This window comes from Carex rostrata, chromosome 27 (genome assembly GCF_964058835.1).
Source record: "Carex rostrata chromosome 27, lpCarRost1.2, whole genome shotgun sequence".
NCBI classification, from domain to species: Eukaryota; Viridiplantae; Streptophyta; class Magnoliopsida; order Poales; family Cyperaceae; genus Carex; species Carex rostrata.
Window position 1 is genome coordinate 4292496 of NC_135944.1, and position 17596 is coordinate 4310091.

General features: G+C 37.4%; 2 protein-coding genes and 2 pseudogenes across 4 annotated transcripts; all 4 read right to left on the minus strand.

Moving 5' to 3' along the window:
• Nucleotides 1-7068: 7068 nt before the first annotated feature.
• LOC144544991 (uncharacterized) lies at nt 7069-7626 on the minus strand. Its single transcript, XM_078293548.1, has one exon. It carries the CDS (start codon nt 7624-7626, stop codon nt 7069-7071), a length of 558 nt encoding a protein of 185 aa, XP_078149674.1.
• Nucleotides 7627-9859: 2233 nt separating this feature from the next.
• Nucleotides 9860-10544, minus strand: LOC144544992 (uncharacterized). The gene is made up of 2 exons (XM_078293549.1): nt 9998-10544; nt 9860-9945 (listed from the first exon to the last, which is right to left on the minus strand). Exons 1-2 carry the CDS (start codon nt 10542-10544, stop codon nt 9860-9862), a joined length of 633 nt encoding a protein of 210 aa, XP_078149675.1.
• Nucleotides 10545-13283: 2739 nt separating this feature from the next.
• On the minus strand, nt 13284-14720 carry LOC144544993 (cysteine endopeptidase RepA pseudogene; annotated as a pseudogene). The gene is made up of 3 exons (XR_013508371.1): nt 14577-14720; nt 13947-14200; nt 13284-13836 (listed from the first exon to the last, which is right to left on the minus strand). The product of XR_013508371.1 is annotated as a cysteine endopeptidase RepA pseudogene (transcript).
• A 1323-nt stretch (nt 14721-16043) lies between these two features.
• On the minus strand, nt 16044-17288 carry LOC144544995 (fruit bromelain pseudogene; annotated as a pseudogene). The gene is made up of 3 exons (XR_013508372.1): nt 16863-17288; nt 16518-16629; nt 16044-16075 (listed from the first exon to the last, which is right to left on the minus strand). The product of XR_013508372.1 is annotated as a fruit bromelain pseudogene (transcript).
• Between the last annotated feature and the right edge of the window lie 308 nt (nt 17289-17596).

The window sequence follows — 17596 nt, forward strand, 5'->3', positions numbered from 1 at the left end:
TGATGAAGTATTTTTCTGAGTGATTGTTATTCTTTTGAACAAACCTTTATTTTAAAAATAGTGATTTTAATTTGTACCTATCAAAAATAATAATAAAAGATTAAAAAAAATTATATCCAAGTATATTTTAATATTTTAAAGTGGGGAACGTGTTGAAAGTCATGGAATCGGCTGTTGGAAATTTAAATAGAAAGACAATAATGTAAGATATAATTGGAGCACAAAAAATACTTTAACCCTACTGTAGTTATAATAACTGACAAAAATTGCACTTCTAAAACATTTTTTTTGTGTTGTTGATCTGAGAAGACAAAGCTGGGAAACAATCCTATAGTGAACAGATTTCCCTATTAGCTGGAACATCTTGAAATTTTGAGAGTTCTTGTCCGATTAAGCAATAATTAACAATAGTTAAATTAACAAGGAATTCGGAGAATGATTATACATGTGCTCAAATTATATATATGAGAATTTATTTGATATTCTCAAGCACTCGTATGATAAAAAAAATTAATTAAATGTAATGAAACCTGAAATATAATAGTTTTGAAAAATAAAAATCTAACGATAACACTTAATTTACCAAAGAATAAGAGTAATGGACATATTTTGGATTAATCATTTGAACTCATGATTTGGATTTGGGCCTTTCGGCTTGCGAACTCATGATTTGAATTTTTTTTACTATTTATTCAGAATTTTTTAAGACAGTAATAAAAAATATTAAAAAAATAATAAAAAAATATGAAAAACCTTGTTTTGAAAAATTCTGAAAAAAATAGTAAACAAATTTCAAAAAATGTAAATTTTTTATTACTATAATAGTGAAAATTTAGCGCAAATCCACATACAAAAACCATGTAGGCCTTCTATATCCAACCTCCCAAATATATATTATTTATATTCCCTACCAGATTTACTGTACACACCAACAACTCTGACAGATGGGACCCACATACTAGGCCCCATTTGTTTTCACTAAATCTCTCTCAGACGAATGTCAAACAAATTGCGCCGCACTGACATAGTGGGGTACAGACCCCTAATGTCTCCTCAAATTTATGGGACATTTATGAATAATTTATATGACTTTTATAAATTTGTTGGAAATTTTCTGGAATTTATTTGAATATCTAAATCCTGAGGGTATTTCTGCGATTTTCAGGATCTTTAGGGACTCCCATACAAAATGTAAATGTTGTGGATCAATTCCGAGATTTTTAAGGCTTGGTAAGTTTTCAAGTCAAAAGGACTTTTCTGTGAATTCAGAAAACCACCAGGTTCTTTGGTGTAAACCTGTTGGTGTTTTCTGTTTGCCTTTTTCATCTCCTTGGGCCTTTATCTGTTTACCGTTTTGGGCGTTAACCTTCTAAAGCTCGTTTGCTTATATTGGGCATCATTGAAAGTACTAATCTGGGCTTCAACGATAATTTTTTACTTCTTTTGATTTCTCGGTCTTTCTAATTTCCATGACAAGTGCGGCCCAAATTTCTTTTCATAATGAAAGTTCGCTTCATTCTGTTGTGTTTCCGATCGGATGGGTTTGGCTAAACTCAGGTTATGGATCCGATAAGAGCTCCGATCATGTCTGAAGAAATCCGGCTACAAGGCACTGAAGTTCGGACATGAATGGTAACATTGGTGCTTGAGGAATCACATGGTACCCCTACTGTTAGTCAATGATGGTTTGATTAACCAAGGAACTGCCACTTTCGTCAAACATTTTAAGTTCATTCAGATAAACAAATTTTAATGTTTTAAATCAATTCCAATTAGTGTTCTGTAATTTGATCATTGTTTCATTATCTAGACTTGTCAACAATATTGAATTAACGTTTGACATTTTATTTTGAAGGGACTGTAAGAGAGAGTGTGGTACTGATACCAGTAATCCGGTATTGATATTTGTTTTACCTTTAGTTGAAGTTAAATTAATTCAATTTATAACCTCTGAAAAATCCAACCCTGAAAAATCCATCAATGTTGAAACGAAACTGACTTGACAATCACCCCTGATCTGAGTCAGGATGGTACGGGTCAGATTGTGGGGTGCAGTTATCGCCTAATTTTCGTGTTACAAGGCTAGCTTAAAGCAAGTACTCTGGCCGAGGCAACATCTTTTGGCCCCCAAAGAGTTTGTTTTGCTGACAGCATCGATTTTTGAATGGCTTAAACTAGGGCTGGCAACGAGCCGGCTCGGTCAAAGCTAGACCAAGCTCATGGCTCGCTCGTTTTAGTAACGAGCGAGTCATGAGCGAGCTAACATTCAAATCCGAGCTGAAAAAGTGGCTCATGATGAATCATTGCATAAGCCTATTCAATCCTATTTAACTCAACACTGGTATAAGGTTCCTATTCAATCTTATTTATAAGCCTCACATGATGAATCATTGCATTGCTCAATATAATCCACAGATTTGCAATCCTAGTGTGTCACAATATATATATCATTCAATCTTTTAGAAATTCTAGAATCATAATATAATCATAATATAGTAACTACCCAATTTAACAATGGCAATCTATTTTTACAAAGCATCCAACTTTCCATTTTGCTCTCCTCGTCATTGTGAAATTTGTTCTCTCTTATACACCCAACAAAAGGAAACTGCCTTCGAGTCCTCTGTCACTGCCGTTCATTAGCTACCTCTATCTTTTCAAAAAGCCTCTCCACCATGCACTAATCCGCATATCACAAAAATACAGCCCTATCACCTTTCTTCGATTTGGCCCTCGGCTGGTTCTCGTCATCTCCTGTCGGTTATTGGCTGAAGAGTGCTTCACCACCCATGACTTGACCTTAGCGAACAGACCTCTATTTCCCTCAGGCAAATACAACAATTGAAAAGTCAAGATTGTTGGAATAGCTGGGGCCAACTACGGTCCCTTCTGGTGTAGTATCAGGAGGATTGCAGCTGTTGAGCTCCTCTCCGCTCAACGCTTACATGAATTGTTTCTGGATTAAGGTGTGATAATGCCTCACCTCATGTTTATTAAATCAATAAACATGCAAGGCTAATAACTTGGAGAAGAAGACACAAGGAAGACTAAGGTGCTAGCTTTTGGCCGCTCTCACCCTATTCATTTGAAGAGGTACGGTTACTAACTCTATGCTTGCTCACATGTGTGATATGAATCATAAACTGTGTGGATTTATTGCTTTCTTGATCGTAAGATCGTACATTTTAAAACTTGAAAAATTAAAATTGTTGGGTTATGAAAGAATTAACAGCAGTAAAAGAACACAAGGTTTGTTGCTAATTGACAGAGGAATAGATCAGAAATAAAGAAAACATAAAACTGGGCTGTTGTGCCAGTATTTTTCAGAGACAGAATTTTTCAGAATAGAAACACTATCTATTTCATACGCTTAAGAAAATTACATAGTTCTATAGAATTTAAAGTACAAGAGATAACTAAGAATAACTACCCACTATAGAACCCACTAATAACTACCCACTATAGAATAACCATATTAAAAATAACGCTACAAGCCTACAACACTACAGCAGTTTCACATATCTGAAAAACTGCTATCTAACCAACTCAATTCCTACAGAAACTTTTCTGAACCAATATTGAATTAATTTTCAATACCCCCCCTTGATTCAAAATTGGTTACTCCAAGCTTTTTCCGCAAAATTCTCAAATTTTCCTAATGCTAATGCCTTAGTCAGAATATCAGCCATTTGATTTTCTGAACTAATGTACTTTAGCTCCACTACTTCTTCTTCCACTAAATCTCTGATGAAATGTACTCGAATATCAATGTGTTTTGATCTTCCATGGAAGACAGGATTCTTGGTCATTGCAATGGCTGATTGATTGTCGCAAAAAATCTGTGTAGGCTGCTGTTGCACCTGATCAAGGTCTTCAAGAATTCTCCTCAACCACACAGCTTGGCATGCTGCTGAATTTACTGCTATGTACTCAGCTTCTGAAGATGATACCGCAACGGTTGCTTGCTTCTTTGAACTCCAACACACTGCACTGAATCCAAATGAAAAAACATACCCGAAAATGCTTCTACGGTCTTCTGCACATCCTGCCCAGTCACTGTCACTATAACCAATCAAGTTGAATGCATCTGAGTTGCCATACCAGAGGCCATAATCGGTTGTGCCAGAAATGTACTTCAATACTGTTTTTGCTGCTCCAAGGTGATGTTTTGTTGGATTCTGCATGTGCCTAGAGATTACTCCTACTGCATATGAGATGTCAGGCCTTGTGTGAGTGAGATAAATCAAACCACCAACTAAACTTCTGAACCTTGTTGCATCAGCAGCTCCTGTACCATCATCTTTCACCAGCTTCTCATTAACATTTATGGGTGTTGATGCAACATTCGTATTATGCATTCCAAACTTCTTAACTAAATCTCGAGCATACTTCCTTTGTGACACAAAGATGCTACCTCTTTCTTGCTCTACTTCCAACCCGAGAAAGTAGTGTAACAAACCCAAATCTGACATTTCAAACTGGTGCTTCATACTACTTCTAAATTGTTCCAGCAGAATTTCATTGGTGCCGATGTAAATCATATCATCAACATACAAACATACAACTAACAACTCACATTTTCCTTGCCTTTTGATGTACAGATTAGGATCGCTTTTGCTTTTCTGAAATCCAGACTTTAAGAAGTAAGCATCAATCTTACTGTACCAGGCTCTTGGTGCCTGTTTCAGCCCATACAATGCTTTTACCAGCTTGTACACCCATTGTTCTCTGCCCTTAACTTCAAAACCTTCGGGCTGCTGAACATACACATCTTCTAATAGTTCTCCATTGAGAAAAGTTGATTTAACATCAAATTGATACACTGGTTTCTTCAATTGTGCTGCTAACGCTAACAATAACCTCACTGTCTCAAATCGGGCCACAGGAGATAATGTTTCTTCATAGTCTACACCATATTTCTGAGCATAACCCTTGGCTACTAATCTCGCTTTGTACTTTTGCACACTTCCATCTGAACCAAATTTTGTTTTGAACACCCATTTTACCCCTATTGCATGCTTGCCTTCAGGAAGTTTCACCAACTGCCATGTATTATTCTTCTCAATTGCTGCTAGTTCTTCTTGCATTGCTTGACACCATTCTTCCCTTTCTACTGCTTCTTCATAAGTTGTGGGGTCTGCAACAAAAAGTACTTGTGTACTTTCGTACAATTCTTGCACAGATTTCAATTTTCTTACGGGTGTGTCAGGACCAAAATGACGCCTGCTGTAAACTCTGACGGTTGGTGTATTAGGGTCAAGGTTTTGGCTTTGGTCAGGTATGTGTGGAGGAAAAATAGAATCAGAACTGATGTTGTTTACAACTGAACTGGGGCTGTTATGACTCATGTCTAATCTGTCTGGATTGATTGGTTGTTGCACAATTTCAATGCCTTCTACATCATCTTCTGCAGGTTCTACAATCTCTACTCCTTGAACTATTTCTTTCCACTGCCAACTTGAATTTTCATCAAATAAAACATTTCTGCTCACCACAATTTTACCACTCTTTGGGTTGTATAGCCTGTAACCTTTAGACTGTGTGCAATAACCAATGAATATGCACTTTTCAGATTTTTCATCCAGGTTTGTTCTTCTTTGTGAGGGTATTAAGGTATATGCAATACAGCCAAACACTTTCAAATGTCCAACTCCAGGTTTTCTGTGAATCCAAGCCTCAAAAGGGGTTTTGTTCATTACTGCTTTAGTTGGTGACAAGTTCAACAAATAAACAGCGGTTGCTACTGCTTCAGCCCAGAACAGATTCGACAAACCTTTACATTTCAGCATACTTCTAGCCAATTCAACCACGGTTCTATTTTTTCTCTCTGCAACCCCGTTCTGTTTAGGTGTGTAAGGTGTGGTTAATTCATGGTGTATGCCCCCATTTTCACAATAATTCTTAAATTCTGTGGATTGGAACTCTCCTCTATCTGACCTTAACACCTTCAAACTCTTTTCAGTTTGCTTTTCTACAAAGGTCTTAAACTTCTTAAAATTTTCAAATGTTTCTCCCTTCTTTTGCAAGAAGTAAACCCAACACATTCTACTAAAATCATCGGTAAAAAGGAGAAAATATCTGCTGCCACCCAATGATGCAGTTTACATCGGTCCACATAGGTCTGTATGAACTATTTCGAGGATTTGTGTTGCTCTATTAGACTGACCTTTGGGAAAGGGTAATTTGGCTTGTTTTCCATAGATACACCCTTCACACACACCTATTTGATTGATCTCAGGCAGCCCATAAACCATTTGTTTTTGATTCAACAATTTCAACCCATTGATATTCAAATGCCCATATCTAAGATGCCATAACTCAGATTGGTTTAATTCTTTTACTGTCATTACTCTCTCTCTTACACCCGAAATTTCAAGTGGAAACAACTTGTTGCTTGCCATTCTTACTTCTTCTAAGGATTGATTTGTGGTTTTGTCCTTGATTGCACAAGAGTTTCCTTCAAACAGGATTGAATGCCCACTCTCCATCAATTGCCTGATGCTGAGCAAGTTTTGTGACAACTCTAGAATGAAATAAACATTGTGCAAATATTTCATACCATTATTGTTGGTGGGAACTGCAACTGTGCCCTTGCCTTCCACTTGAATCAGTTTGTCATCACCAAGTTTGACCTTCAGTTTGTGGGTTTGATCTAATTCTTTGAACAAATGCTTGTAACTGGTCATGTGATTGGAACAACCACTGTCAAGAAACAAGATTGTGCTTGCATCAACTTCACCTTCTGTACTTGCCATGAAAAGAGTCGGTTGCTCGGTGTTCTCTTCTACATAGCTTGCTTGATTCTCCTCCCTTTGCTTCTCATAGCACTCAGATTGAAAGTGCCCAAATTTGTTGCAGTAGTAGCACTGGATTTGTTTTCTGTCGCGCTGGAACTGAAATTCGCCGCCGGTTCTGCCACGGCCACGTCCACGTCCTCCTCTACCTCGGCCTCTGCCATGACCTCTGCCTCGAGAAGACTCTCGCTTCATGTAAAAAACCTTTTCATCGCCCTTCTCCTCTGATCTGGACAGCCTCGCTTCATGGGTCTGCAGTGATCCCATCAGTTCATCAAAGGTATAGGTTGAGACTTGAGAGATCTTTTGACTCTTCAATTGCTGCCACAACATGATCAAATTTTGTTGTTAGGCTTCTCAGCACCTTGGCCACCACGGTTTGCTCTGTGAGGTTGTCTCCATATGCTCGAATTTGGTTGACAACTGTTGTGACTCTTGATAGAAAAATCTGCACTGATTCTTCTGTTTTCATTTGCAGTGTCTCGAAATCTCGACGTAGCCCTTGCAATTTCATGGCAAGAACTTGTGAACTTCCTTGAAATGCAGTCTTCAAGGTTGTCCATGCTTCTTTAGAGGTGGTTGCTGCAGCAATCTTGGAGAAAATCGTATCATGCACTGATTGTTGCATAAAAAACAGTGCTCGTGCATCCTTCCTCTGATTTTCTTGCAAATTAGGGCCTTCAGTAGGTACACCCGTCTCTACTAAATCCCACAAACCATGTGACTTGAACAGGGTTTTCATCTTGATGCTCCAAAATTCGTAATTTTCACCTTTGAACAATGGAATTGTCGGTTGAGTTACATTGACGGTGTTGCCTAAGGTTTCAGCCATTTGTGCCCAATGAATCGACTCGCTCTGATACCAATTTGTTGGGTTATGAGATAATTAACAGCAGTAAAATAACACAGGGTTTGTTGCTAATAGACAAAGGAATAGATCAGAAATAAAGAAAACATAAAACTGGGCTGCTGTGCCAGTATTTTTCAGAGACAGAATTTTTCAGAATAGAAACACTATCTATTTCATACGCTTAAGAAAATTACATAGTTCTATAGAATTTAAAGTACAAGAGATAACTAAGAATAACTACCCACTAATTATAACTACCCACTATAGAACCCACTAATAACTACCCACTATAGAATAACCATATTAAAAATAACGCTACAACACTACAGCAGTTTCACATATCTGAAAAACTGCTATCTAACCAACTCAATTCCTACAGAAACTTTTCAGAACCAATATTGAATTAATTTTCAACAAAAAGTGCACAATCTAGCTGCATATAAACCCCAACAGAGGAGCAGGAGACGGAAGCAGAGGTTAAGCAAATAAGAAAGAGACGGCTACTATTTTACCCTTTTTGTGAAAGGCTTATGTTTAATTAAACGCCATATGTGATCATCCGAGTTGACTCCTTATTCTTTCGCCGAGTGTAAACAAAACCTGGTTTGAATTGGTTGGAGAAGCTGGAATTTATGAAAGTGTTTGAGACATCATTTATTAGTTCAAAAAGATGTAACAAAAACTTAGAAACTGTGGGACACAAATTGGAACACTTTTTATAATAAAAGACAGACTCAAGAAAGACCACATTGCTGGAGATTCTCATTTTCTTTGATTTGGGATCATAACACCGAAAACCTTTTTGTCCAACAGCATAACTTAGAAAGACACATTCTACTGATAAAGGTGAGAGTTTGTTGCGTTCTCTAGATGGGAGATGAACATAGCACACACAACCAAAGGTGTGAAGCATGTCATAACTGGGATGTTTGTGGGTGGCTTAGCAGATTCTAAAAGAAGTCTTCTAACAATGTCTAAGATGTGTCGGTTTTTACGCTTAGCTACTCCATTTTGTTGAGAAGTAGCTGGACAAGATTTTTCATGAAATATACCTTTTTCTAAAAGAAACTTTTAGAAATCATTCGACATGTATTCCCCACCTGAATCTGATCTCAAATTTTTTATAATTCAATTAAATTGATTTTCAGTCATTGCCACATAGTATTTAAATATTTGAAAGACATCAAATTTATTTCGTATTAAATATACCCAAGCAAATCTAGTGAAGTCATCAAGAAAAAACAGGAAGCACTTATAACCAGATGTAGACAGAATGGGAGATGGGCCCCACATATCATAATGGATAAGCTCAAATGGTCTCATAGTTTTATTGTTACTGACAGGAAATGGAAGTACCTTACTCTTGCCTAACAAACAAGTAGTACACACACTAGGACTGATTTTTTTTATTTGGAATGAGTCCTTTGTCAAACATAATAGATAAACTATTAGAATTCAAATGGCCTAATTTACGATGCCACAAAGTCCAAATATCTTCTTTTGAGGATGCAGAAAAGACAGCACCAACCAAATCTGATAAGTTTTGTTCACCTTCAACAAAGAAAAGTTGTCCACTCTTATGCGCCTTCCTGACTATCATTCCAGTTTCCTGGTCCTATACAACACAACCATGAGGAGTAAAATGCACATGACAATTATTTTCTACCAATTGTCCAACTGAGATCAAATCTGATGCCAATTTGGGTACCAGCAGTACTTTGTTTAAATTGTTATCTTTTAAAGAAACATCTCCAATACCAGCAATGGAGAGATTAGTACCATCAGCAGTAGATATTTTATCTGTACCTATGTGACTGCCCACACATATGGTTCGATGCCCCTGAATCAATATACCATTTCTGACAATTGTTACCTGACAGTCCCATAGAGGATAGGGCAGACTGGATCATCTGTTGAATGCCTTCAGGTGTGACAGTACTAGGGAATGTGGAAGTGGACTGAACTGCAGTTTGAGTTGTGGTTGTTGCAGTGTTTTGCTGGTTTTGAACAGCCAAGGCTTGAATGGTGTTGCGTCGATTTTGAGGTCGCCGGTGACATTCAGCTATGATGTGGCCTTCCCAACCAAGGTCTCCGCCCGGTCTCGCTTACTTCAAATAAGTGTTTTTCTTTCCGTGTGAAAAGGTGGTAAGTTCCAATCATTTCAGTCTGCATTTGCGGAAGAACCTTGTTAAGCATAAAGAAGAAAAAACCACCATCATCGGAACACCAAAACTTCGAGTGCCACATGACTTGAAAAAGGAGCAATCGAAGCTTCATGAGGGCAGGGCCAACCAACCCACCCTTCAAAACGAAAAAAACTATTTATGAGTAACTGAAATGAAAGACGACTTACAATCTTTTGCAATATGCCCATACTCTTGGCAAGAATAACACTGTATTTCCTTCCCAACCCGAGGATTACCCTGAGTCATCAGCTCCATTGAATCACTTTCAGGAGCAGCTTCTTCAATGCTAGATCGGGTAAACATGGTTTGTTCCTCCCACATAATCTCTCTAAAACATTCAGTCAGTGTAGGGATGGGGTTTCGGGCCATGAGTTGTCTCCTTATTGGTTCATATTCAGGTCTCAATTTCATCAAAAACCGACCTTGCATGTTTTTTTGTTGCAGTTCTTGGATAGTAACTAGGGCAGCACTAGGGACTTTGGAATACATAATGGAATTATATTCAAGCCATAACACCATAAAATCTGAGTAATAATCCTGATTATTTTTCTGTCCCTGAGTATACTCATGAATTTCAAGGTCAATCTGATATTTCTGGGCCTCATTATCATGGTGATATATGGTTTTCACGTAATTCCACATTTCAACGGAGGTTTGATATGGCCTAAGGTTGATGCCAATTTGGGGTTCAACGGATCCTAGAATCCAACTCATGATACGAGAGTTCCCATTGACCCATTTTTTCAGATTGTTTTTAACTGCTCCTCTTCTTTGTCTTTGGTTTTATAGGTTTCCTCTTCTATGTCTATGGTTTTACCGGCTACTTCTCATTGGTTTTATAGGTTTCCTCTTCTTTCTCATTGGCTTCTGGTTTGGTTTCACTACCATCAATTAAACCCCACAATACATGACCTTGAATAAAACATCACCGATTGAAACTAGAATCTTGTGCGGAAAAATGTGTTTTTGTGGGATATGGCCTGAATCAAAAAGGGTATAAATGTTTATATCCTACCTCAAAAAAAATATACATTACAATGTATGTAACATTTATTGAAAATGAAGGTCTTTTTACAAAAGAAAAGATTCCTCCTCAGGGGGAGAATTTATTAGAGGATGAATCTTGGTTTAGAAAGAACACTGGCCCCTCATCGAATTATGTACTTTAAGATCTAAATCCCTCAATATTATCGAACTTATGATCAAAACCCAGTTCGGGTCCAGCATCCGAATCCAGTTCGGGTCCAGCATCTGAATCCAGTTCGGGTTCAGCATCCGAACCAACAAGTCCGAGTCTAGTTCGGGTTCCTTTTAATGACCTTCAAGAACAAATTAATGTACAATTAGAACATGGATTAAATATATGGATTAACCTGAATACAGACAACACCTATAGTGAGCAAATGATACAGTCTCCTCAACCACAACGAGATCAATCTCCTGCAAGAGAGGTACTTGTTCAAAACTCCGAAATTACAAATTCTAATTATGAATTCTAGTTACCATACATGCACAACTGAGGTAAGACACCAAAAAGGTACCAACCGGATGAAAGCAGTGAGGGAAACTATGCAATTGGGAACTTTGTCTCAACAAATCATCTTTCTAGCCATCTGAAGGACTTCGACAAAACTCTAGCATTAGTTCATATTCCTAAAAACCTAGAAGAAGCCATGAGTGATCCAAGATGGATAGAAGAAACCATGCAAGATGGATAGAAGCCATGCATCAGTTCATCTGAAGAACTTTGGCCTTTACATAAGTTTGATGTGAAGAATGCTTTCCTTCATTGTGATTTTGAGGAGGAAATATATATGGATATTCCACCTGGATATGGTTACTCAGGTTCTCAATCTCTGGTGTATAAATTAAAGAATGCACTATATGGATTGAAACAGTCTCTCAAAGCATGGTTTGGGAGATTATGTAATGCAATGAGAGGACACTCATTGGATCAAACAGTCTCCCCTCATTGGATGTTGAGCTTCGTAATTCAGTGATCACTTCCAAATTTGGTCATAAGTGTTGGACAAAAGTCAGGTCAACAATTAATGAACTTAACTCCTCTGCGTTGACCCCCTCCCCTCCTTTGTTTTATAATTAAAATGCCCAATTAAGGTAATTTGGGACCTTCTGAGAGTTGAGCTTCATATTGGGCGTACATGGACCTAACTTGACACTTTTCAGAAAACAACCAGATCTGATAGGATTTGCTAATAGTAGTTTTGCAATGATTGTTGATTTGTTTTGTGTGCATTTCAGGGACAATACCTGCTGTAAATTCGACCAGATGAAGCTTAAGTTACAGTGAGGGGTTCCTCAATGAACCCAACATGATTTGCTTGATGCAGACAGAGTTAAATCTGTATTTCTATAGTAAGATTCTTCAACTCTTGCATATAACATCTTATAATATTTTGCTTGTTTTCTACTTGTTTTATTTATTTGTTGAGATCATATGGAATACAAAGAATCATCAGTAAGTAACAAGGTTAAACTAATGCCAAGGAAAATCCAATATAGATGCTATCAGAGGAACCGAAAATTAAAATATGCAAATTGTAAACATAATATCTATTCATGACTGCATGTGCTAAACAAAACACAGTATACTGTGGGAAGCTTTTATGTCAAAATATCATGATAATTTTCACTAATAAGTAATGTCAGTCTATGTAGTCTCTATACTCTATACTTGGTAAAATACAATTTTTGTACGATATAGTCTCCTTCACATTGTACGATATAATCCAACCCCATTTTTGCTGTTCATATAGCCATATTAACAAACATATTACGGAAGCATTAAATGCAATAACCTATTTGAACTTTTCCTCTTACTTCAATTGGTGACATTCTTAGCTTTGGAGTGTTAGATGGGGGAATGATTTGTTCAAGCGGCATACTTCCATTTATGTAGGTTATAGTATATCTACAGTATTTTTGTGAGTTACGCTCTTGCATAATATCATTTTGTGCAAGAAAAAATAGTTTCCCGGCGGTTTTTTTATTGTACTTGTACAAGGATTTCTCAATCAAAATGTAATATTATCTCTGGATACTTTGGTTAGTAATATTATACTGGAAAATTTGGTCAAGTTCGTCTTTCCCTGTATACCAAAGGTTGAAATTGACAGTAGTGCCCTTGAATTTAGATCTGATTCAGTCTTGGCTTGTTAAAGGAAAACAAAAACTATGTTGTACTGTTATTTTCATCTAATTATGAAGCATATTATAGACCCAGTTGTTGTTAGGAAAAAACATTTGGTTCTATGTGCTTCATAAAATCATGGCTGTTGTTTGTAGAAAGATGGCTGATGAAGTTTTCAGTTGATGCAGTTAAACAAAGTTAGTCATAGATTGCCATTGGAGAATGCTGATCATTATCGTATATATGCAAAGTGTACGGCTACCTTTGTTTATGAAAGTGGAAATAAAATTAAAGCTTGAATATAGGCCCAACTGAAAGCTTTCAAGATGGACAACTTACAATAATACTTATTACATAATCTGGCAGTACACACTGAGGTGTTGGATATGATGCTTATACATAAGCATTGACAACTGACTTCTGCTAATATTAGTATTACAACATGTATCTATAAATTGTTTACTAGCAACACATTTATTAAATCCAAACTTAAGTAAGATATGCAAATACAGTTTCATCAACCATTCACTGAATTATACAGTTGGATATGATGCGTACAAAGTAATGCCACATAGACCTCCATCCGAACCAATGTCACGTTGCATCTGCATGTACCCTGCCTCACCCCAGTCTGAACCCCACGAGTTCTTGACTAGCCAGTAATTGGTCCCTGCAGATGAACCATAGCCAACGACTGCAACAGCATGGTCCAATTTGTTTCCACAATACCCTGTGAAGAGACCACCCTTATAGAATTGGAAATCCTTCCCAGAACCCTCTAGCGCTACTGAGACCGGCTGGTTTGCCACTGCATTTAGCAATGCTGCTTCACTGTTTTGCACCATTTGATAGCCGCTAATAATTTTTGCCACAAAATAAAAAATAATAAATGAATACCAATACAGATAACTTTTATATTAGGTGAAATTAGTATCTTTAAGTTAGAGGTATTAATAGGTTCAGACCTGATAGTTGCGGCAGAAGCAGACATTCTTTTGGAATTACAGAGCCCTTGTTTTTTGGTGTAAGGGTAATTGCTTTCAGTTGTGAGGCCTCCGTTTCTTATAACAAATTTGTAGGCCTCCTCCATGTTGCCGCCTTGACATGAGCCCTTCCCAGTGCAATCCAGAACCTCCTGCTCTGACAAGGACATCAGCTTGCCGGTTTTTATTTTCACAATGCTTTCTATTACTGCCACTGACGAGAATGTTGGGATAAACTAAGCAATACTGCACTGCTTTGTGCCAGTATGCAAAGGATTGAAGAGAGAATAATATTTTTCTGAATAGAAACAACGCCTTATTTCCTTTCTCTCTTACTCAATTACATAAAGTTATGCAATATTTAAAGCAATACAATGTTCCTAAAATAAACACCCACAACTTCCCTAAATTAAGCACCCACTACACAACATGCTAAAAATAACTAACCACTACTCTAACTAATCCTAAAATAACTATGCTTAAAATAACCAATGCCTAAAATAACCCATGCAGTTTTTATGCCCGTAAAAACTGATTCGTACATGCTCTAATCAATTTGAATTAATTTTCAACACTCCCCCTTAATTCAAAATTGATTATGCCAAAACCTACATTGAATTCTTCAAACATTCCTCTTGCCAATGCCTTTATCAAAATTTCAGCCTTCTGTTCTTCTGAACTTGCACTCTTGATCTCCATTTTGCTGCTACCAATTCTTCTTGCAATGCTTGATGCTAGTTTTTCATTTTCTGTCATTTCTTCAAAGATTGTGGATCTTTGCCTTCCACCTGCTGTATACGCCATGAAAAGCATGGGCTGCTCTTTCTTTTCTTCTTCACAGCATGCTTGCTGTTCTTCCCTTTGTTTTCTGAAACAATTGGCTTGCACACATCCAAATTTGTTCTGCTGGAAGCACTAGACATCTTTTCGTCGTGCTGAAACTCAAACTTGCCAAATCTACAATGGTCACGTCCACCTCTGCCTTGAGAGGACTCCCCCTTTCTGTAGAATGCCCTTTCATCTCCTTTCTCCTTTGATCTGAACTTTGCTTCATGGGTCTGCAGTGATCCCATCAGTTCATCGAAGGTGTAGGTTGCTAGATCTTTGGACTCTTCAATTGATGCAACTACATGATCAAACTTGGGTGTTATGCTCCTTAACACCTTCGCCACCACCGTCTTCTCTTCCATGGTGTCTCCAAATGCTCGAATTTGGTTGACCACCTCTTGTACTCTTGAGAGGAAAATTTGCACGGATTCCTCCTTGTTCATCTGCAATGTTTCAAAGTCCCTGCGTAGGCCTTGAAGTTTGATTGCCATGACTCGAGTACTCCCTAGAAATGCTGTTTTCAGGGATGTCCATGCCTCCTTTGCATTGGTGGCTGCTGCAATTTTCGAGAAGATGGTGTCATGCACTGCTTGTTGGATGAAGAATAGCGCCCTTGCATCTTTCTTTTGATTTTCTTGCTGGTTCGGATCTCGATCTGGTGGACCGTTGTTAACCAAATCCCATAGGCCATGAGACTTGAACAAGGTCATCATCTTGATGCCCCAAAAGGCATAGTTTTCTCCTTTGAAGAGAGGTATTGCCGATTGAGTAACATTCACCATGTTGTTGCCGTTTTCTGCCATTGAAAATGCCCCAATTCTCCAAGGTTGCACAACAATCAACTCTACCATCAATTGCAACTTGACTCTGCCTTCAATTGCTTGCCCACCGAACCTTCGGCTCTGATACCATTTTGTTGGGATAAACTAAGCAATACTGCACTGCTTTGTGCCAGTATGCAAAGGATTGAAGAGAGAATAATATTTTTCTGAATAGAAACAACGCCTTATTTCCTTTCTCTCTTACTCAATTACATAAAGTTATGCAATATTTAAAGCAATACAATGTTCCTAAAATAAACACCCACAACTTCCCTAAATTAAGCACCCACTACACAACATGCTAAAAATAACTAACCACTACTCTAACTAATCCTAAAATAACTATGCTTAAAATAACCAATGCCTAAAATAACCCATGCAGTTTTTATGCCCGTAAAAACTGATTCGTACATGCTCTAATCAATTTGAATTAATTTTCAACAGAGAATGCCCAGCAAGATCCTTTGTATGAATTGAATTCAATTAGTTTAACTGAGGTTTATTCATTTTGGGTTATGATATTATTACTAACTTGGCCCAGCACTGGTGGGCACCATACTAATACCAGTTTGGTACTGATTGCTTCTTAGCCACTTAGGATTAGGTAAGCATAAATATATTACTGAATTATAGGGCCACGAATATGAACTTTGTTCTGCTATGCTGAGTCATTTTTTTGTTCAGTCTTGTACGAGGATATACCAGTAGAAATAATATCATTTGGTTTCAACCAATGACTTTTCTTATGATGGTCAGGAAGTAATCTTATAATTTGTTTAAAAACTTAACTGACGTTGCTATATGAAATTAAACACCAACAATATTAAAATTGATTACAACAGTATAGTTGGCAAGGAATAAGTCTGTGGAGAGATGTTAAATGGATATCTTATCGCACACATACCACAAGGGTTTTGATTCTTGACCCCAGTAACTGCACCATGATCTCTCCAGTCCATTTCACTTGGCATATTATCTAGATTTGCATACGTAAAAGGTTGTTCCACCTTTGTTTCCTGTGAGACAAAATCAGAGAATATAAGTTATTCCTAGCTATTGCAAAGCCTGTTTCATGAAATGAGGGCAATGCTAAGTGATATCATGTAACAGTGTTTGCAAGCAATAGTTGGTTCAACAAGCAGATTAGTGGTATCCAAGTACTTCATCTTTTCCTTAGTAGAAAAAGCAAAAGGTTTGTCACTTGAGCAAAAGTAACTGATACAAATATAAGAGAATAGAAATCAAGCACCTCTTTTACCGCCGAAGGTTTTGGCTTAAAGCCAAGGTAGGAGGCCTTGAACTCTTCATTGGTCAAATCAGCAAACCGGTTCAGGCCAAGCCGGTACGTGCGGTTTCCTTCACGGTTGACGGATAGCACGTACTCAGCATTAGCCTTGAATATTTCAAAGCGGTGTGCCTTCTCTTCAGCATCTTTGTATACAAGCCCATATTGTGCCATCCATTTCTCGTATCGTGCTGACATAGGCATCTCAACGGTAGACAAATCAGTGGCAACAGTCAAGGATACAAAGGCAAGTAGTATTGCTACTAGCCATACACTTTGAGAAATGAAAGACATGGTTGGTTGATTTTGCTTATAGCTTCTGGTAAGGTGCTTGGTGTAGTTATCTTTGCAACAACTGAGATGGGGTATTTATAGATGAGTTTGTTTATGGGAGGGAATTTTTTAGGCAAATGGGACCGTATATAAGAGGGAATCATTTAACAATGACGAAAGATATCTCAACACCCATTCATTGAAATGGTTTGCATTCAAAATGACGTACCTGTAAAAATAAATAATAAGATAAATACAGAAATTGACTACTAAAAGTGAAAAGATTATGCCTATATCTCATAATTTTCACTAAGCTCATTAGGACTTAAAACCTTCTATGTGCTTCTGTTACTTGGTTGAAAATAACACGGTTCATATAATTTAATTCAGTAGATTCATGTATTATTCTTTAAACTTCTATAAAC

Coding starts and splice junctions, on each gene's coding strand:
- LOC144544991 (XM_078293548.1), bottom strand. CDS start 7,626: ATGGCTGAAACCTTAGGCAACACCGTCAATGTAACTCAACCGACAATT.
- LOC144544992 (XM_078293549.1), bottom strand. CDS start 10,544: ATGAGTTGGATTCTAGGATCCGTTGAACCCCAAATTGGCATCAACCTT. Junction 9,946..9,997: donor TGGGCATATTGCAAAAGATT/GTAAGTCGTCTT, acceptor TTCGTTTTGAAG/GGTGGGTTGGTTGGCCCTGC.